The sequence below is a fragment of the Hylobates moloch genome, unplaced genomic scaffold (genome assembly GCF_009828535.3).
Source record: "Hylobates moloch isolate HMO894 unplaced genomic scaffold, HMol_V3 SCAFFOLD_18, whole genome shotgun sequence".
Lineage (NCBI taxonomy): Eukaryota > Metazoa > Chordata > Mammalia > Primates > Hylobatidae > Hylobates > Hylobates moloch.
Window position 1 is genome coordinate 12,699,229 of NW_026652293.1, and position 22,008 is coordinate 12,721,236.

The window sequence follows — 22,008 nt, forward strand, 5'->3', positions numbered from 1 at the left end:
ACACCTCATTCCCCTCTAAGTCTCACTTCCCTCCTCTGCAAAACAGGAAAAACAGCACAGCCGGAGCAAACCTCCGTCCACAACTGAGATGTGCAAGAAATGACTTATTTTTTCCTGTGAACCAACTTTCCATGGATCCTGAGCGCATATCCCTCTGGGATGGAGAGGGATCACTGCAGCTATTCTGGTGCTTTCAGTTATCCTGCCTGCCTGGGGAATGTGCCCAGGCCCTGGGTCTCAGGCAGTGCTCAGGTGACAGGGTCATAGGTCCTCTGCACCCTTCTTAAGTCAGGAATCGAGGTTGGGTCCTGCTTTCTTGGGGGCCCCGGGACCTCCTCCCAGATCCTGCCACACCTTCAAACTGTGAGCTCTACCCCTGAGACCTCCCAATGTTGTAGTGATTCTCAGGCTTTGGAAAACAAAAGTCTGGGGACCTGCCACAAACCAGTCCTGAGGCAAGGGGGCCCAGCCTAGCTGTCAGCTTAAGGGAACAAGAAAGTGAGGGAATCCGGGAGGAAAGCAATCATGAATATTGTAAAACTGTCTTCTGATACTAGCACCTGCCAAGCCTGTGTGGAGAGCTTCCCGTAAGGTTCCTAAGAAGGAGGGGACATTTGAGGATGTCTGCCTGAGCTCCCTGCAAGCACCCCGGGCTCCCTCCTCCTCAGCCAAATCCACCTAGCCTCGTTGTAGCACACGTGCCTTAAAGAGTCCAATGCCTCCCTGTCCCAGTGAGATTTGTGCCTGAGCAGGTCACCATGCCTTGATCCTAAGGAAGGAGACTTTCAGGCCCAGGCGACAGGCAGTCATGTAGTGGCAGTGCACCTTCCCAAGGAGCCCTTCAACTGCAGCCACTTTCCTGCCTCTGCCAGCCCCTTCCCAGGCCAGCCCAGTAAAGTCCTTTCAGTGAGCTCTGTAGATCCCAGAACCCTCCAGCGGGGCACATGGGGAGCCCGGGAGCCTGCAGTCCTGACCAGGCCACTGTGTTAGGGGTAGGATTGCAGGGGAAGAAGGTGTGGTAGCTGCTGCCTCTGTGGTCCCAGATAGGGAGACTAGCGCTGGGCAGATCCGTTTGGAGGAAAGCCCAACCAATTCTCATCATCTTCTCACAAAGCCCCATGCGAGCCAGGGGAGGAGAAGCATTCAGGACTGGCTGACCCTTGGAGATAGCAGACTCAGCCTGAAAATAGAGGCAGTGGGAGGGTAAGGGGATGTGCAGTCCCAGCCCTGCTTTTTTCAGCCCAAGACTCTGGGAGTGCCTGGCTCCAATGCCCCTGGGAGCAGGTGCAAGGCCTGTGCATCACAGGTCACACACCAGGCCAACCACCAGCTAAGTGTGGCCCCAGGGAGCACCAGTTAGAGGTTTGTCTATGGAAGGACGAGAATTCCCTTGAAGGGGACATTTAGTAATAAAGGCCCTTGTTGGGGGCTGAGGTAAGGGAGCTCTCACCTCACAAAGTCGGACGAGCTCACTGTCCTCCCCTGAGCTCAGAGATCAGGGGGTCAGGGACAGTCACTGCCCTCCTGTTCTGGGGTCAGGGCCTGAGGTCCAGTGTCTCTTCTTAAGAATGCAGATCCCAAGGCTGCACCTGGTTTGAAGGTGAGCAGAAACTGTGACTTTCCATTGTTCATTTATTCAACAAACATAGCTTGGGAGCCTCCTGTGTGCAGGGCAGGATGATGCATTCTGTGGCACAGCTTCTCAGATGATTTATAGGGAAAGACCACAGTTTGTCATTTTTAATTTCTACTCCATCATGGCCTGATACAGGGTCCTACTGCGTGGGACCCCTTCAAGTGTGTGTGCCAGCTGGGATTCACCATGTGACTTTGACAAACCCAGAATGGTCTATAGTCCACCCACATGCATGGAAGTGGCTGCAGATTGCCATAGAATTTTCCAAATGCTTATTCAATGCCTACACTGACCTCGTCTCAGAGTGATAGCGATGGTGTGCAGCCGCACCTGCCCACAGCCTGCACCTCTAGCAGCAGTGCCCCAGGACACTGGTTCTTTCATTCCATCACAGCACTTTCAGGCACTGTTCTAGTTGCAGTTGACACAGCAGTGAACAGAGCTAAGTCCCTGCTCTCAATGATGTTATATTCAGGTCAGGAAAGATGGGTCAAATAAATTAACAAATACATAGCGAGTCAAGTTTTGACAACAGCTAAAAAGAAAAACAAATCAGGCTAAGAAGATAGACAGTCAGGGGGTGAGAGCCAGGAAGGTCTCAGTGATAAACTGACCTTCAAGTTGGGCCCTGAAAGAAAGAAGAAAGTGAGTCATGAGGATATCTGGGGAAGAACATTCCAGGCAGAGAGAACAGCAAGGGCAGAAGCCCTGAGCCCAAAATATTTTCATCTGTGTCAGGGGACCATACACCGCTGGGGGAAGGGCAACAGAATCACCAGTTGGTGGGGCTTTCTCAAGCCATAAAACCTCCCCTCACCTACCACCAGCAGCAACTCCGAGAGGCCTTCTTTGGAGAGTGACCCTGGCCCCCAAGCCCAAATGCTATTACTGATGGGGGAATGTCACCTCTCTCCTATTCTTGCGGCAGAGAAGCCATGGAGAATCCCCACGGTTAGGAACACATGTGAGGATGACATGGCCTCAAGGAAGCTGTGGTCTGTCAGAAGGCAGCAAAGAGCAGCACAGGGTTATAGGGGACAGTGAGGACCCAGAGCTGGTGCTCCCTATGGGGGGTCAGAAGGTTGTAAGAGGCAAGAGGTCTACTTGGGCAGTGGGCCTCAGGGACACTCTAGGCAGAGGGGCCGGGATGAGCAAAGGTGGAGGCTGGGGCAACTAGAGAGCTAGGGGACCTGATAGTCATTCCATGTGATTGACGGGGTGGCCAGCAGGCTGGTGGCGAGGCCAGAGGGATCAGCAGGGGTCATTTATGGAGGATCTTGCATGCCACGGAAATGCATTTGGATTTTTCTGGTAAGTGTTGTGGAGCCATTGTCAACTTGCAAGCAAGGCAGTAGCCAGGTCTGTATAGAGAAGGGCCCAGGGGAGGAGATGTGGGTGGCGGTGGACCACTGCAGGCAGGGGAGGGCACGCAAGGGCAGGGGCAGTCAAAGAGGAGGAGCTGGATGCGGGAGATGGTAGGGCTGGAATGGCCTGGACCTGCAGGACGCTGGGACCTGGAGAGAGTAAGAGGGAGGAGGAGTCCAGAAAGACCCTGGAGGTTTCTGGCTTGGGCCACTGAGTGTCTTTGGCTGAGACAGGGACACATGAGAAAGAGCAGGTTTATCAGGAGGAGTTTCGTTTCAAACATATTGAGTGTGAGGTGGGTCAGAGCCAAGCCCTGGTGACCACCCACAGACACGACATCAAACAACAGCTCTGTGAAAACCAATAGAACATAATGGAAGCCAGTAGAACACAGTGTAGGCAGAAAACAGACCTTCACCAAGGGCCCAGGTGTCTCATAAGAATAGCTGTGATGTATTCAGCATTTGGTGCATGCCAGGCAGGGGTAGACACTTACTCACAAGGTGCCATTTAATCCTCACCATGACCCTTCAAGGTAGCTCTCCTTATCTCAGTTTTACGAATGAGGAAACTGAGGTTCACAGAAGCTTAGGAACTTGCCCAAAGCAGCAGAGCTGGTGAGAACCATCACATCATACATCTCCTGCCTCCCAGCTGCCCACGGTGGACGCTGGGGGGTGTCACAGGAAATCAGGATGTTTTAGGAAGGTTGATGACTTTGATCTTGGGGAGACAGCCAGGTCTTACCCAGGGCATCCAGTCCAGAGCTTAATAAATATCTGTGGAATAACTGTCCCTCATTTTTCCATGGAAGACTGAGCCCAGGCTGCAGAGGCTGTCAGCCAACCCAGTGTGACAATGATGACACTGTTTCTATGATGCAAGAGTGGACACATCCCTTTTCCCTCTCCTCCGGAACGAGGGCTCACACTGTGTGCACACACAGGGATTGTATGGTACTGAGTTTTAATTCCAGCCACTCCAGGGTTGGGCTGGAGGGAGTATGGTGGAAAGAGGCGGGCCTTGGAGCTAACAGGCTGAGGAAACTGAGTGACCTCATCTGAAGCCCACAGCCCCCGACAAGCTCTCTCTGAGCCAGGCTGCAGCCGGACAGGCAGTGGCAGGTGCAGGCAGTTCTCCGGTGTTCATGGCTGGCCGCCCAGCCTGTGAGCACTGCAACTATTTCAGGTCCTGTTTTTCCTTGCCTCAACCCCACTTCTGTCTATCCCCCTGGGGTTGCAGCAACCTGAAATTGTAAATGCTGGCTTGACTTCACTCTCCTCCCTTACACTTTTTCCTTAATGGTGTGCCTGACTCCCAGGAAACCTGTCCTACAGAGGAGGACAGACACCCACCCAATTCCAGGGAGATCCCTCCATAGTTGCCCCAGCCCACTCCTCTTGCCAAGGAGGGTGCCCAGACTTCCCTTTGCAGCTCCCCTCCATGGAGCGGCTGCCCCACGATTCCCCACGAGTGCCAAGCAGAGTCTCCATCAACAGGCCCTTTCACAGAATGGCATGGCTTTGCATTTTAATCATCATATTACCATTTTCTGGAAGAAAGGAAAAGCTTTGGGATCACAAGTTCATAGAAGGAACAAAGGGCAAAATTAAGAAAAGCAAGTCTAGTCCTTGTATGTTGCAGTTTTCCCTTCTGTCTGGAAGGGGAAAATCATGCTTTCAGGAAAATTCTCTGAATGACAAGTTTGGGGGTTTCTGGAGCCATATCCACAATAATGAGCCATTTGGGGATCTCTTCCCTTGCCTCCCACACCTACTCACTTGGAAGTAAAAATAAATTATCTTCCATATCGTTAATGGAGTGCCCAGTTCCCCAGTCTGGCTCCGCAGTAAAGGAACTGTGAATATGAGTGATGCCTCCACAGTGTGCTGATGAGGAGGGCCCCTGGTCCCAGGAGATGCTTCCACGGGTGTGAGCGTTGCCGACTAATGGTGATGGGGCCTGGGTTGTGCGGGTACAGACCCCCTTGTTGTGCAACTCCAGGGAGCAGCAATCAGGATAGATCTGTATATATATATATATATATATATATTCACACACACCTCCTGGAGCTGTGCTGTGCTGCAGCCTGGCCTAGGCTGCAGGCTGGGTCAGCACCCCCTCTGGAGGCTGTGCTTATCTGGGGAGGCTTGGAGGCCAGAGCTCTTAGAAGCTGCCAAGCCAGGGTTCAGATGGCTGCAAGGAGAGCAGTTTCAGCCTGGAGTCCTGACAAAAGAGACCTGCTTCCTCAGTTAGAAATAGCTCTCGCCTGGGCCCAGAAGAGGGGGAAGGGTGAAGAGGCCAAGGATAGGGTAACCCAGAGGATCAGGCTACGGGGACAGGGCCTGGAGTGTCGGCAGGGCCTTCTGCAGGGTGGGGTGAGCGGAAACCTCAGCCTCTTACCTGTGCTCCCCACACACAGTGTACCCCACACTCCACTCACCCTGTGTAATAGTGTCACTCCCTTTAAGGGGCTGCCTAAAGGAAGCCAAAGTGAGGGCAGGTAGGACGGGCAGGGGACCTTAAAGGAAAATGAATTAAAGAGCAACACTGCCCAGCAAGGGAAGGCATCTGGAGTTCTGAGTAATCCACCCCCGTCTCCTACCATCCATCCCCTGCATGGTGAGAGAATAAAGGTGCCAAAACCAGAAACCACCTAGGGACTTTAATTTTGGGTACCTCAGATCCTTCATTTATTCAACCTATTCTAATATCTGGAAGTTGAGTAATGAAAAAAAAGGACAAAAATACCCATGCTTCATGGAGTTTATATTCTAGTGGAGAAGATAGATAATGAACAAGATTTTATATGTATAATATATATATATGTATAGATATGGTATTTAAGCTAAGGGAAAGTGCTAAGAAGACCAAATTAAGCAGAAGAGAGGAACATGAAATGCTGGAGATGGCTCGCATTACACTTGGTGGCCAGAAAAGGCCTCAGTGAAGGAATTTGGAGTAAAGACCTGTGGAAAGTGAGGGAGTGGCAGTGTGGGGGCGTGTAGGTGTGGAGTGGGGGGGGTGGGCATTCCATCAGCAAGTGCAAACGTCCTGAGGTGGGCGTGCCTGAGCAACAGCAGGGAACCCAGCACGGCTGCAGGGAAGAGAGCAAGGGTGCACTCGGAGAGCACAGAGGCATGCTGTGACCATGTTTGCTCCCACAGGAGAAGCTGGAGTATTTCTTCCTCATCGTCTTCTCAATTGAAGCCGCCATGAAGATCATTGCCTATGGCTTCTTATTCCACCAGGACGCTTACCTGCGCAGTGGCTGGAATGTGCTGGACTTCACCATTGTCTTCCTGGGGTGAGAGCTGGGTGTGGGGAGACTGGAGGTCAGACCCTCGCTGAGGACTCTGTGCCCACTGCCACCACCAGCATCTTAGAGGTGGGGTGGGACTCCAGCTTTGTGCTAACCACTGCATGGAGCAGCCTCTGTTAGAGGCCAGCCTGGCAAGGGAGCTTCCATGTTGGTGGAGAGTGGATCATTGCCCCTGGCCCTGCCCGCAGGTCAAAATCTCCTTACCCGGCTAGATGCTATAAATTCTATTATCCTCCTCACATCACACAAATTTGGAAATGATATGGGTGGTTCCACTGGTCAGCAGTTTCTGGATGTTCATAAGTTTCTCAGCCTCTGTCATTTATTAGTTTATTCCACAGGCCTGTACTGAGTACCTGTTATTTGGGTTCACAAAAGCGGACATTTATTAACCTGTATCAGTTTGCTAGGGCTGCCATAATAACATTCCACAGATTGGGAAGCTGAAACAACAGGAATCTATTTCTCACAGTTCTGGAGCCTGGAAATTCAAGGTTAAGATGCTGGCAGGTTTGGGTTCACACGGTCTCTCCTCTGTGCGTGTGCATCCTTGGTGTCTCTTTGTGTGTCCAGAGTTCCTCTTCTTATAAGGACACCAGTCAAATTGGATGAGGGCCCACCCTAACAGCCTCGTTTCATCTTAACCACCTCTTTAAAGACCTCCAAATACAACCACATTCTGAGGTGCTAGGGGTTAGGGCTTCAGCATATGAATTTAGAGGGAACATACCATACCCATAGCATTACCATGAGTAACTACCACGTAATGATAACAATAGCATTTATCAAGCACTTAATATGTGCTTACATGTACCATCTCATTTAATTCTCACCACAATCCTGTTTTCCTTCATTTTATGAATAGGGAAGCTAAAGAACGGAAAAGTCAAGCAACTTGCCCAAGGTCATACAGTTAGCTGGTGGCAGTGCCGGGATTCAAGCCAAAGCAGTCTCGGCTCCAGAGGCTGCATGCTTAACCAGTAGGCTATCCTTCAGTTCCGTAAGGATGGTATTGGTTACCTGCTAACCATCCAGTGCTACTTTTGGCTCAGTGGGGAAAACAGAAGAATTCTGAAGAATTCTGTGAATCAGCCTCTGCCTTTTACAAACTGCCCTGGTTGGAAGCCAAGACAAATGCGTACAGAATAATAGAGTGCAGAAAGCAGTACCTCACAGTGCATTATTGTTTCTTACGCAATGTGTCCCAGCGAGTTCTGCTGTTAGAAGGATTCGGAGGCGAAGGAATTTGAGGTAGACTTCAAAGGATAATGGAAATTTGAGTAAATTAAGAGAGGAAGAGGAGGCTAGTAGGAAAGAAAATAAAGGGCATTATCAAAAAGTGCAGCCAGGAGGAAAAGCACGGAGGGAGAACTTGCTGTGGAGTTTCTTCTCTGGGTGGTCACTGAGTACGGTACAGGTGACCTCCAGCCCGTGTTGGGGGTGCTCAGCCCCAGGGCCAGGGACTGCACCTGTGGCACACATACCTCAACCCCGTTCAGCACCCAAAGTAGACCTCACAAGTGGAGCACCGTGCTCTTTTCACTGAGTATGAACTTGATGTCAGAATCCTTTTAAGTGAAATTCCCCAGATAAGCATGATCAGATCATTTGTTAGTTGATGAACCGTATTTGCCGTCTCTCCCCTAGGCCTTTCCACAGGTGCTCAAGCATGGACAGGACACAGCGCCCCATACCACTGGGGCAGTGGCTTTTCCAACCCCTGGACACCCTCTCTCCCTCTTCTCCATTCTAGGGTCTTCACCGTGATTCTGGAACAGGTTAACGTCATCCAAAGCCACACAGCCCCAATGAGCAGCAAAGGAGCCGGCTTGGATGTCAAGGCCCTCAGAGCCTTCCGAGTGCTCAGACCCCTCCGGCTGGTGTCGGGGGTGCCTAGTGGGTGGCAGTGTGCCTGCAGACCCCTTTCTCCTCTCCCTTCCTGTTCCCTTGTCCCCCAGTTCTGGGTACCCTTCCTACCTTGACATCTCAGGGGCTTCCCAGGATTTACAGGGAGGGAGGGCCATGAGACCAAGCAGAGGTGACTCCTCTTTTTCCCTCCCTGCCTGCCTGTGCAGGCCTGCAGGTGGTCCTGAACTCCATCTTCAAGGCCATGCTCCCCCTCTTCCACATTGCCCTGCTGGTCCTCTTTATGGTCATCATCTATGCCATCATCGGGCTGGAGCTCTTCAAGGGCAAGATGCACAAGACCTGCTACTTCACTGGCACAGGTGAGCTCCCAGGGAAAGTGGGGCTGTGGGGCAGGGCCTAGGACGGCTCAGAAGGGGGAGCCACCCTACCTGGTGAAGGAGCCCGGGGCTCGGCCATTGCTGCCCACATCTGTTGACCTTGAGAATGGGTTTCTTCTGGATAAGGGGGACTTGGAGGAAGGACAGCTCTACTGGGGTCAGTGAGCCAAGAAAGTGAGCAGGGGCCTGGGCCGTGGCTTGTTCTGAAACACCCTCACCCCCTACCCCACATACAATGTGGTATCTTCCAGGCTCTCTGGACCTGTGGTAGATGGAGACATAGGCATGGGATAAGCCTGAATTTCTATGTGTACTTTTCCTGTCGCATAGTTTTAACTTTAGTCTGAGCTGACCCTCAGAGCAGGCACCAAGAATAGGGTCTGAATGGGACCTCAGAAAAAACACCCAAGAGCCAAATGGAGACATTTGTTGAGTTTCCAGAAATAACCTACATTGAAGCCCAGATATATTTGAGCTGAAGCAGCAGTTCTCAAACTTTTTGGCCTCAGGACCCCTTTGTCTCTCTTAGGACCTCAGAGAGCTGCTGTTTATATAGGTTTTGATCTGTTGATATTCATGGTATGATAAATGAAAACCGAGGAACATGTCACAATATTAATTTATTAATTCACTTTTAAAGTACAGTAAGAAACCCATGACATGAGAACATAAGTAGTATATTTCTAATAAAAAATAACTAGATTTTTCCAAAACCAGTAATATTTGGTGAGAAGAGTGGTGACACTATTTTACACTTTTTGTAAATCTCGTCAATGCCTGGCTTGTTAGAGGCTGCTGGACTCTCACATCAACTTCTGTGTGTGTGTGCTACCACATCACACCTCATGTAGCCTCTGGAAAATTCCAGTCTACATTGTTGGGAAAATGAGAGACAGATGGGCAACTAATGTCTTAGCAGTATTGTGAAAATCGTTTTGGTCAGGCTGACACCCTGAAAGAATCTCGGGTCCCACTCTGAGACTGGCTGCTCTACCCTGCCAGCAGCTCCCTGGGACTTAGCCTCCTCCATAAGCCTGGCATTGAACTCACCAGAATAAGTGTTCTAGCCTTCAGTGTCTCAGAAGACTCTACTCACTTCCTCATGACCATTGACAACAGAGGGACAGTCAACACCAGTCCCAAACCCAACTCACAAGAGTAAACTCTGGTCCAGCTTTCAGGGATTATATTCCTAGACCCCTCCCATTTCAGCCTCTTCCCATCACCACCACAATCTACATCCTATAATAAGCATTATCAGGATGGATAGGAGGGGACCTTTGATCAAACCTTCAACCCAAATTTGGAGGTCTCACTGGTGTTCTCATGAGATCTTGAGGAATGCTGAGCAGCAGTGCTCGAAAGTCCCTCTCGGATCCGGGCTTCTGACTTCATGGGGTCAGGACCCCCACAGACCCATCAATGTCCTCTCCTTTCCATCTTCAGCGCATTGAGCCTACACGGTAAATAGATAAACATGGGTAAGGCAGGGTGTTTCAGTTCTGATGAACCAATCTAATCTCTGAACACAAAAGGAGACTGTAAAACATCCTAAGATAAAAGGAGATGCAGGATGTCATCAGAAGTACAGGATTTTAGAGACAAGAAAGCATCATCCAGGGGAACAAAGGAGAGTGCAGGCTCGGGCCTGGCGGGAACTTCCCCTGAGTGCAGACCCCTGCCCCGTCAGCTGGGTATCTTGTAAAGCTCAGCCCAGTGCTTTTGGAGCTTCTCCAATTTCACCTCCCAGACAGAATTCTCAAGTCAGAACATGCAAGCCCTCCACCTCCAGCCCCACTCCAGCCAGGCAGCTGCCTTCTTTTTTAAAGTTCTGTGGGGACAAATGACACTCAGATTACTCCTCTTTCATGGGTTGCACTGCATAGGACAATTAATCCTAGAAGCTGACCCTGCCATGAGGCCCGGGGGCCCAAAACTAATTCCCGCTGCCTGTAGCCATCCTCAGCCCCAGGCATTCGTCTTCACTGTCACCGTCTGCTCCATGTGAAGCTGTCTTTTGCGTTATCAGCAGAGTGTCTTTAGACTTACTGCTCAATTATCTTAAACTGCTCTTATACACCTTTCCTCCTGTCATTGTCCACCTGCTACTGTTGTCTGATGCTCCGTCTGCCTTCTGCCTCCAGATATCGTGGCCACGGTGGAGAATGAGGAGCCATCACCCTGCGCCAGGACGGGCTCAGGGCGCCGGTGCACCATCAATGGCAGTGAGTGCCGGGGCGGCTGGCCAGGGCCCAACCATGGCATCACCCACTTCGACAACTTCGGCTTCTCCATGCTCACCGTGTACCAGTGCATCACCATGGAGGGATGGACTGACGTCCTTTACTGGGTGGGTCTGGGCCCACACCTGCAGAACCATCTCCCTTCATCCACAGGCTTGCAAAGGAGCGGGGAGGGAGGGCTTGCCAATCCACACAGGAGGCCAGTCTCTGACTTGAGTGACCACAGCTCCCTCTTGCTCCTCCCTGGGGAATCTATACAGGATGTGTGTCCCCTTCTGGTTCCCAGGTATGTGCCCCAGCATCTTATGGGGAAATCCCCATGATAAAATATGTCTGTGCAGGATCCAAGGGGTGGGTGAAGAATGGAAACCAGGAAAAATCCTGGCTGTGAGTGACTCAATTCTGATAGCTTAGAATTTCAGACTTTTTGAGGAATGAAGGGCCCTTTGAGTCTTTTTCCTTGCCTCTGCAAGACTTCTTTCCCATATAACTATTATTAGATATTAGTTTCCTCACCTATAAAATAAGGATAATAATGCTGTCTATATCAGAGTTAGTGGGAGAATTAGAACAGTGCCCGGCACACAGTAAACACTCCATAAGAGTTTCTTTGTTGGAGTATATTATTTATTTGGTGTTTGTTAAGAGCTAGTTAGATTTCTTATTTCTTTTTTTTTTTTGAGACAGAGGCTCGCTCTGTTGCCCAGGCTGGAGTGCAGTGGCGCAATCTCGGCTCACTGCAAGCTCCGCCTCCTGGGTTCACGCCATTCTCCTGCCTCAGCCTCTCCGAGTAGCTGGGACTACAGGCGCCCACCACCATGCCCGGCTGATTTTTTTGTATTTTTAGTAGAGACGGGGTTTCACCGTGGTCTCTATCTCCTGACCTCGTGATCCGCCCGCCTCGGCCTCCCAAAGTGCTGGGATTACAAGCGTGAGCCACCGCGCCCGGCTAGATTTCTTATTTCATCCTTCAATGATGGCAGGCATTGCTCCCATTTTACAGATAAGGAAACTGAGGCTCAGAGAGATTAAAGTAATTGCCCACAGTTAAGAACTTAATGAGCAACAGAGCCAAGAATCGAACTCTGATCCCCCTGGCTCCAATCCGGAATTAACCACAATATGATGCTGCCTATTGTAGGGGTGGGGGGATTGTAAAACTATCAGACGCTTTGCAAATGTAAAGGATTAGTATAAATAGTTATTGTAAGTGTGTATTAGGAGAGCAAATTTTTTAAAATGTCAAAGGACTGTCACATGTATGATTTCACCTCTGTTTCAAGCCTGTGAGGAGAGACAGCCCATGTCGTGATCACCATTAGATGGATGGGAATAATGCTCAGAGATGTGAAGTGACTTGTCCAGGGTCACAGAGGTTGTTCATTTGAAAAATCTTGGCTTTAAATAAATCAACTGGAGATAGAGTCTACGAGGGAGGTCAAGTGAAGGAGGCAGATAGGAGACACTCTTGGTTGGAGGGAAATTAGGTCAGTCTTGCCCGGGCCAAGTAAGCAGTCAGCAAGGTCTACTTAGGGAGATCCTTCCAGACCAGATCCTAGTCCTCAGGCTGGAAAAGTCCTTCCAGACTAGTCCTCAGGTTAGGAAAAATGTCCCCTCACTGTCCCAGGGTGGCTTCTGTCCTTGTCCCCCAGGGTTGGGTGGAGTCTTAATGAGCAGACTTGGGGAAGGAGAGCCAAGCCCTCAACTCAGAGGATCACACCTCTGTCCTGACCAGGTCAATGATGCCATCGGGAATGAGTGGCCCTGGATCTATTTTGTCACCCTCATTCTGCTGGGATCCTTCTTCATCCTCAACCTGGTGCTGGGTGTCCTGAGCGGGTAAGAAAGTTCGAAGGTAGCCAAGGGAGAAAAGAGAAAGAGGAGGGGAGAAGGAGGAGGAAGGAAAAGGAACCGATGGAAAAGAAACAGGAGGGGTGGGGGGGGGTGGTGGAGAGGAGGAGGAGAGAAAGGAGGAGGAGGAAGGAGTGGAGCAGGGCAGGGGGCTGTGGGTCAGGCCCTCGGCTCATCCCTGGGTTCCCTGTCAACCTCAGTTGGGCCAAGAGGGCTTCCTTCCTGGTGAGCAGGAAGAGAGGAGATGCACGCAGGAGCCCTTCAAGTTTTAATTGGCCTTTCACCTCCTCCTCAACTCTTTCCCCATTCTCGCCCCTCCTGTCCCTCTGTTTTGACACTCCTCAGTGAAGCCCCTGAGGCTCCAGCCACCTGGCCCCGGGGGTGCCTAAGTGGAGCCTCAGGACTAAGAGGCAGTGGGGCTTTCGGTTAAGCACACAGACTGGAGCTAGAATGCCCACATTTAAATCCCTGCACTACTGCTTGATGGCTGGGTGACCTTTACCTAATTACCTAACTTCTCTGTGCCTTAATTTCCACATCTGCCACCTAAGAATTATTTCGATATCTATCTCATAGGGTTGTTGTCAGGATTAAGTAAGTTAATACACATAAAGTACTTAGAACAGAGTCCAGCACAAAATAAGCACTAAATACTAATGGTCATTATTAATGAGAGCTGTTCTCTTTGAGACAGTCCTGCTGTCATCCTTCCACCCACCCCAGCACAGCAGAAAGGCTAGAAGTCACCATCAGCCTTCTTCCCCATTGGTATCATCCCATTCTAGAAGCTTCCCTCCAGGCAGTCTGTAGATAGAATTCTGGGAGTCTGTAAACTTGCCTAGGAAACATTTATCTTTATTTTTCACAACTGTAACTGAAATTTAGTGTTTCCTTTAGTAATGAACATAGGCAACAAACCACAGTGCTATTAGCAGGGCCTATGACTTGTCCTAAGAGAAATCATGTCACATTACAGTTGTCACGAATAGTATTTACACTAATTACTCCATACTTTGAAATTATGATAGATATCAAACCTGCAGCTAGATCTTGCTAATGAGTTAATGAAAAAGCAAATGTATTACTTGATCACAGTATTTTTGCATTTTAATAACTATATTTTAACATACAGTCATGTGCTGCATGATGACATTTCAGTCAATGACGGGCTGCATCCACAACAGTGGTGCGCTAAGATTGTACTGTATTTTTACTGTACCTTTTCTATGTTTAGCTATGTTTAGATCCACAGATACAATTGCCTATGGTATGCAGTATAGCAACACGCTGTCCAGGTTTGTAGGCTAGGAGCAATAGGCTATGCCATGTAGCCTAGATGTGCAGTCGGCTCTCCCATCTAGGTTTGCGCAAGTACGCTCTTGATGTCTGCACAGAGATGAAGTCATCTAACAGTGCCTTTCTCAGAACGCATCCCAGTCATTAAGTGAAGACTGACTGTAACTGGCTTCTTTGTCATGCTATGGTTTTGTTTTGTGCATTTCACATTATTCTGAAGAGAGATCCATAGGCTTCACTGGACTTTCAAAGGGTCCATGGCACAAACTGGTCAAGAGCCCCTCCCTGGACCCCGCCTGACCAGGGCAACTCGACCTGCCCTGTGGGCCAACCCCTCCTGGCTGCCAGGCACAGCTCCTCAGAGCCCACGCCTGTGCTGTCGTCTTCCCCCTGCCCCGCGGGGCAGGTGGCCATAGCCCAGGGCTGCCCTCTGCTGGCCTGAAGATCCCTCACGGAGCCTTGGGTCCTTTTCTTCCAGCCATGCCAACTGGTTCCTTGGAGTCCAAGGAGAATTTTCCCCAGGACTTTGATCTGTACAAAACTAAATTTCTAAGGTAGTTTCAAGGGTTGGGGCAGTATGGCCAACTTGAGACTCCGTGGCTGATTCAGTTAGGCAATGGACTGCCTTGTCATTAACCCCTAATGTGCAAGGGGAACCCCAAAATGAGGCAGGAGACAATGAGATGGATGAGAAGAAAGAAATGAGGAAGGGGCAAGGAGTGCTCCAAGATGTTCCTGGAGGGTGGGGACGGGTGAGCGGTAAGTGAGAGGGGCTGTCTCTCAGCCACCTTGAGGGGCACCTGGACCCCAGGCAACACCCCGGGGCCAGAAAAAGGAGCGCTCCAGCCACAGAATGGGCTTGTCTGTCCTCAGGAAGCTCAGTCTTTCCCTGACCCTGTTCCCTCTTCTCCTCCTCTCCTGGCTCCCCCATCTCATTTCAGGGAATTCACCAAGGAGCGGGAGAAGGCCAAGTCCAGGGGAACCTTCCAGAAGCTCCGGGAGAAGCAGCAGCTAGATGAGGACCTTCGGGGCTACATGAGCTGGATCACGCAGGGCGAGGTCATGGACGTTGAGGACTTCAGAGAAGGTTTGGGCCCAAAGGCTGTGGTCAGCACTCACCCCACTCACTCCCACCTCTGAGTCACACCTTGCAATCAGGCCCACTGAGCAAGTCCAACATTAGTCCTTTGAGGGTGAGTGACTCGCCTAAAGCAAAATGGCTCAAAATGGTAGGATCCAGGTGTGACCAGAGCTCTTCCCAAAGGTACATGCTGCCCATCCTCATAGCCCCTCCCCTGCAGATGAAGCAGGCTCTTTAGCTCTTGGAACTCTCAGTCTCAGGAAAGCATGAAGAAATCCAGGCCTACCTAGGACCCACTGTCGCAGATGTCTTTGGTCAATGGGCCCTTGTTTTGGGTGCCCAGCCCAGGTGTGTCCAGCCCAGAGGGGCCCTGAAGTCTGGCTGACTCTTTTTCTCCTGTCTCCAGGAAAACTGTCTTTGGATGAAGGTGGCTCTGACACAGAGAGCCTGTATGAAATTGCAGGCTTGAACAAAATCATCCAGTTCATGTGAGTATCTGCCCACCGCCCCAGGAACCCCCAACCCCCAGCTCCCTGAGACATGAGGGTAGAGTCCAGTTACTTCCCCTCAGTGGTTTCAGAGTCACTTGTCTAATCCTTTAGAAAGGCAGCCTTTTTAAGAAAATGGGGCCAGTTCCTGCTCTGAGGGACTCCGCAGGGACCAGACCCTCGGGGAATGTGCGATCAGAGGGGTCCTGAGCAGATGACCTATTTATATAGCACATAAGAAGGACACTGGGAGCCTCCGGGAGCAGTGAGCATGCTTGCTGCTGCTTCACCCTGATCAGGGCAGAGCTGGGTGAGGTCATTCGTGTTGGAAAGCTCTACGAGGGAAGAGGGAAAGCGTACACAGCAGAGGCTGCACAAACCGGGAGCCCCTCAGGAAGGAGGCTGGAGGCAAGAGCACACTCCATGCTCTCTCGCCTTTGTCTTAAGAGGAGGGTTTGTTTATTTGGTTGGCTGTTTCCTTTTACAAATTCATACTTAATTATGATTTTGAAAGATCAAACAATAGAGCTATACATCAAAGAAAAGATGAAGGTCCCCAGTGCCCTTCAAAGAGGTAACCATGGTAACAGATGTGCAGCCTCTAAGATCTTTTCTGTGCTTTCATCCGTCTTGCACACACACATACACGTGCCAGGATTTTTTTGTTTTTGTTTTGATTTTTTACATAATGGGGTTGTTTGTGTTAACTACTGTCACCACAGGGACTAGAAGAGTGCCTAGCATATATGAGGTGTTGCCAAATATTTGTCAAATAAATCAATATAATACACACTAAAGGATAATCCAATAAAGGATTATCTAGTGACTTATATTTTTTTACTTAAAATTATCTATTAAGAGCAATTTTCAGAGCAGATTCACTTTCTTTTTTGTATCTTTGGATGTAAAATATTCCACAGGATGAATATACCATAATGTAGTTAATTTTTCCCCTCTTTGGCGATACAAACAGTGCTGCAGGGAACAGTTGTGGATGAGTGTGACCATTTCTGCCAAAGGAACTCTAGAAATAGGCTTGCTGGGTCAAAGGGTGTAGCTACTCCCAGCTCCTCGGAAGTCTGAGGTGGGAGGATCACTTGAGCACAAGAATTCAAGTCCAGTCTGGGCAACCTAGCAAGACCTGTCTAAATAAATAAATAATAAAACATTAATAAACAGAGCATATAGACTTTAAATTTTGGTAAGTGCTACCAATTCATCCCAAAAAGATTGTACTGTCAAAGCTCATTTCCCCTCACCCTCCCCAGGTATTATTAATTTGTTGAAGAGTGGCCTTTGATAATGGGCAAAACGTGGCATCTCAGAGTTGCTTTAATTAAAATTAAACCACACGGAGCGTCTGCTCCTTGCCAGGCACTTGTGCTAAGCATTTTGCGTGCATCCTCTCATTCCATTGCCTCGGAGATTTGCGTCATTATTGCTCTTCTGTGAAAGATGGAGGGTTTTACTCAGTCTGGCTCCCCAGCTCATGCCCTGAGCTTCTCTCATGTGGCTGGAGGAAGAGGGGTGGTCAGGCGACACATGGCTGGAGTTTGTCTGAAGGTAGCTTGGACAGGTGGGGCGTAGAACAGCACAGCACTGTACGCCATCCTCTGTCCCCTCCCTCAGCCGGCATTGGAGGCAGTGGAACCGCATCTTTCGCTGGAAGTGCCATGACATCGTGAAGTCCAAGGTCTTCTATTGGCTGGTGATTCTCATCGTTGCCCTCAACACCCTGTCTATCGCCTCAGAGCACCACAACCAGCCTCTCTGGCTGACCCGTTTGCAAGGTGAGGCGGAACGGAGTGAAGCCGGGAGGAGGGCACATGTGGCTGTGGCTTGATGTCAAAATCAGCCAATGTCACCACAGGTTTTGCAGAAGAGGTCAGTTAGATATTGACATCATTTTCTAAAAATTATGGACCATGAGTGCTGGATTATATGACCAAATCCGCTCCTTTCACGGGGGTAAAACGGAGACCTCAAGTGGCAAAGCAACATACCCAATTTTCCTCTTCATGGCATTGTTACTTACCAAGGGCAGTAAAAGCAATAGGCTGGGACAGGTGCTTGCCCAGGTGTCCGGGCAGATTATTCCAATCACAGATCACTGGACATAAAATTGCTAGTAATTTAGAGCTCTAAGCACCCAAGTTCAAATTCTACAAAAACAGCAATCTTTCACCAACTATTTATTGAGTGCATCCTACATGTAAGGCACAGGAAAAGAACTCAGGATACAGAGAACACTAATACACCACTCTTGGCTTCAAGGAGCTTACTTAGCCAGAGGGGAAGACTGATGTTAATAAATAATTCCAAGTCAATACAAGGAGGGCAATGATAGAGGTAAATACAAGGTAGCAGCAAGAGGAGAATCCCAGAAGAGATGTTGGAACTCTGTGGATCTTAAAGGATAGGTAAACAAGCCCCAGGCAGTCAAAGGGAGGAGAGGATCCTGCAGAAGGAACAGTAAAGATGTGAAGATTTAAAACAGTTTAGTGAATTCCGGAAGCCGTAAGAACTTTGCATGTGACTAAGAGAGTGGCAACACTTACGTTTGCTCATGGAGGCCTTGTGTTAGGCCATTCTTGTGTTGCTATAAAAAAATACCTGAGGCCGGGCGCGGTGGCTCACGCCTGTAATCCCAGCACTTTGGGAGGCTGAGGTGGGTGGATCACGAGGTCAAGAGATCGAGACCATCCTGGCCAACATGGTGAAACCCCATCTCTACTAAAAATACAAAAATTAGCTGGGCGTGGTGGCGTGCACCCGTAGTCCCAGCTACTCAGGAGGCTGAGACAAGAGAATCACTTGAACCCAGAAGGTGGAGGTTGCAGTGAGCCGAGATTGCACCACTGCACTCCAGCCTGGTGACAGAGCGAGACTCCGTCTCAAAAAAAAAAAAAAAAAAAATGCACCTTAGACTGGGTAATTTATAAAGAAAAGAGATTTGGTTGGCTCACAGTTCTGCAGGCTTTACAGAAAACATGGGCTGGCATCTGCTCAGGTTCTGAGGAGGGCTTGGGAAGCCTACAATCATGATGGAAGGCAAAGGGAGGGCAGGCATGTCACATGGCGAAAGCAGGAGCAAGAGAGAGAAAGAGTAGGAGGGGAGGTGCCACACACTTTTAAATGACAGGTTTTGTGGTGAACTCAGAGTGAGCTCACTTAACACCAAAGAAATGGCCCAAGCCATTCACAAGGAATCTGTCCCCACAATCCAAACACCCCCCACCAGGCCCCAGCTCCAGCATAGGGAATTACATTTCCACATGAGATTTGGGCAGGGCTATCTATCCAAACGATATCAGGCCTTATGTGTGAATAAAGTGTTGGACTTTACACTTTAGGCAATGGAAAGCCAGTGAGAAGTTAAAAGCAGGAATATAATGTGATCAGACTTGAGTCTTGGAAAGATCAGTCTTGGTGGAAGGTCAATGAGTCGGCCTCGTCCACGTGGTAGATGTTCCCCTGGGTGTGAAGCTCTGGACCATGAGACTAGTAGGATACGAGAAAAGACTGACCAGTTCCACCAACACGGTGGACAAACTCAGTGCCCTCCCCACTACAAACAAGTAACACTGCTGCGTAAGGCATAAGAACGATGTTTCCTGGAATGAAAAGGAAGTCTTTGAGTGGCAGAAACAAAGAAGTGACCCAAAGCCAGAGCAGCGAGCTTGTGAGCTGACTTCCAAGGACATTTTAGACCTAGGCCTAAACCCTAATGGGTAGCAGCTGGGTTCCTAAGGCGTGTGCAGGGCTGGAGACAGGGCCCCGGGCCTGCATGAGGTGGGAACTGGCACTGTCATACCTACATAGAGCCAGGGCCCTGGAAAGGCTGCCCCCATGGAAGGGAAGCCAAAATCTCACTGGGCCAGGAAACGAGCTTGGAAGTTTATTCCTGCTAGAGGCCCTGGGAGAAAGGAAAAATGTCTCAAGTGAAAAATCAAAATCCTATCAGTGCCTTATATAGGTATGGGGTCCAAGATACACTACCTCTCATGGTCCAAGGATTCTAAGCTAAGATAGTAACATAAAAATCAAGTTGCAAACAAGTAAAATCCCTAGGGTACCCAACAGAAGGAAACATAAACCATTCTTTAAGGATGCTTCTTAATCTAAGGCATATAGAATTTCTGAAGGGAAACATGTTTCCTGAAGATTAGATCACAATTAAAAAACAAACAAACAAACAAAAAAAACTGCAAGCCAAATAAGGAACAGAGCCACCCTGAGAAAGAGTCAATAGGTACAATCAATGGAAGCTGGCAGCCCCAAAAACCTGAGATGATAGAACAGTACAAAGGAGACTGTTTAAAATGATGAAAGAGGTAAAAGAAGGAAAATAAATAGAAAACAAGATTATCTTTTTCTATGGGAATGAAATAGGAAACAAAGTTAGTTCTAAATTACTAGCTACAGGTCAGATGAATTCATTCATTCATTCATCTCAACCAATCTTCTCGAGAGCATCTTGAATGTGCCAATCGTTGTCAAAACACTGTCAGTGACCAAATGTGGAGGTGATGTGAACAGTGCCCACCAAGAGGAGTCAGGGGTGATTTTGAGGTTTGTGGCCTATGCAGATAAATGGATAGTAGTGCCACCTGCTGAGAAAATGGTTAATGACCAAGTATTTGGGGTAGTGGGGGAGGATGGGCAGTATCCATGAGCTTCATCTTGGGCATGGTGAGTTTGATGTGCCATTGAGACATCCCAATGGATATGTCAAGGAAGCAGATGGAAAAATAGGTCTGGAACTCAGCAGAGCAGTCTCAGCTGAAGAACTAAATCTGGGAGGCATTAGTGGGGATGGTCTGAAGCTGTGGTCTTAGATAACACCAGATCCCCAGGGGAGAGTGTATACTCAAGGGTATCACTCAAATCAAGCATTCAATGACTCGCTGTTTCATCCTGCTGAACCCTCAGCTGGAATTGCCCCAAAAGCTGTGGTAGGGGAATTCTCACAAAGGACTACCCCAAACAGTCTTGAGATAGGGTCGGTTGGGATTCCAAAGAAAGAAGCACTAAACGCCAGGGTGATCAGTCCAAAGCTTTTGTTGGGGAAACTTGCTACACAGAATGTTGCAGCAATCCTCATGATGGACAGACAGCAAGAGAAAAGGGGTGTTCTACCCAGACTTATCCACAGCAATGGCGTCAGGGCATGGACTTAATATAACAGTTTGAGGAATCTGGCTCAGGGCTGTGGCCAGTTCCTTTCAATGTTTGGGGCAACACCTATTACCTTTATTAGTGCCTAGGAATGTTCAAGGCCCCAGCATGAGGTCAAGCCTGCTGAGAAAAACCTGTAGCTGTGGGTCACGGAGTGGTCAAAGCGCTCTGTGATTTTCAGTTAGGACACAGAAAGAAAGTGGCGGGGTGGGGGTGAGGAGAACTGGAAGACCCTATACTTGCTGATGTAAAGAATGTATCTGCAGAGGAGGCTTAGGAAAATACAGAGAAGTAGAGGAAACCCGGAAGGATGTGGCACCACAGAAACCAAGGACAGAATGCTTGAAAAAGCAAGAGGATGGTCGACAGTGCCCAGTGCTGATGGGAGGTCAGGAGCAGGAGGGTTAGATTAGCATTGGATGTGGCAGATGGATGCCCCTGGAGAGAGTTGTGTTGGTGAAGCAGTAAGGGCGCATCCAGGTAGGGATGAGGTGAAGAGCAAATGTGGCAGGGCAAGGGGTGAAGAAGTGAAGAGAGCAATATAGACAACTTTCGGGAGTTTGATGGTGACAGGGAGGAGAGAGCTAGGACAGGAGACAGAGAGAAAAGGGGAGAGTCTTGGGCTTTTTTTTTTTTGAGATGGAGTCTCACTCTGTCACCAGGCCGGAGTGCAGTGGCTCGATCTCGGCTCACTGCAACCTCCGCTTCCCAGGTTCAAGCGATTCTCTTGCCTCAGCCTCTCGAGTAGCTGGGACTACAGGTGCGTGCCACCACACCCAGCTACTTTTTGTATTTTTAGTAGAGACGGGGTTTTACCATGTTGGTCAGGCTGGTCTCAATCTCTTGACCTCATGATCTGCCTGCCTCGACCTCCCAAAGTGCTGGGATTACAGGTGTGAGCCACCGCGCTCAGCCTAGATTTGGGCTTTAAGAATGGCAAAGGGAGGGCCCATTTGAAAGAAAGCAGTTAAACATATAGGAAAGAGAAAGAATCATGGATGGACAGGGAGATTCCCAAAAAGGGGGAGGGGGCAAAGCATGGGAGGATGGATTGGCTTCAGGTAGGTGGCAGGACCCTTCTCTACCGGGAAGGAGGTGTATAGGAGTGAGAGAGTAGCAGACTTAATGAACTTCGGTAGAATTAAGAGTAATAAAATCCTCTTCCTGTTAAATATGATCTGAGTTAGCTTGCAAGAAATCAATGGGCAAAATTTACCAGGTGTTTTTTTTTTTTTAAGTTAATTTAAAAATTCGCTGGGCATAGTGGCTCACACCTGTAATCCCAGCATTTGGGATTCCGAG

At 49.3% G+C, this 22,008-nt stretch overlaps 1 protein-coding gene across 1 annotated transcript in view; it reads left to right on the forward strand.

Annotated features, from left to right (window-relative positions):
- Nucleotides 1–22,008, forward strand: part of CACNA1S (calcium voltage-gated channel subunit alpha1 S) — a 73,114-nt gene that overhangs the window by 12,250 nt on the left and 38,856 nt on the right. The window contains exons 3-10 of the mRNA XM_032136480.2: nucleotides 6,169–6,308; nucleotides 8,077–8,219; nucleotides 8,399–8,551; nucleotides 10,714–10,919; nucleotides 12,548–12,651; nucleotides 14,901–15,046; nucleotides 15,447–15,528; nucleotides 17,158–17,318. Coding sequence (XP_031992371.1) covers nucleotides 6,169–6,308; nucleotides 8,077–8,219; nucleotides 8,399–8,551; nucleotides 10,714–10,919; nucleotides 12,548–12,651; nucleotides 14,901–15,046; nucleotides 15,447–15,528; nucleotides 17,158–17,318 — 1,135 coding nt within the window. The remainder of the gene's footprint in view (nucleotides 1–6,168; nucleotides 6,309–8,076; nucleotides 8,220–8,398; nucleotides 8,552–10,713; nucleotides 10,920–12,547; nucleotides 12,652–14,900; nucleotides 15,047–15,446; nucleotides 15,529–17,157; nucleotides 17,319–22,008) is intronic.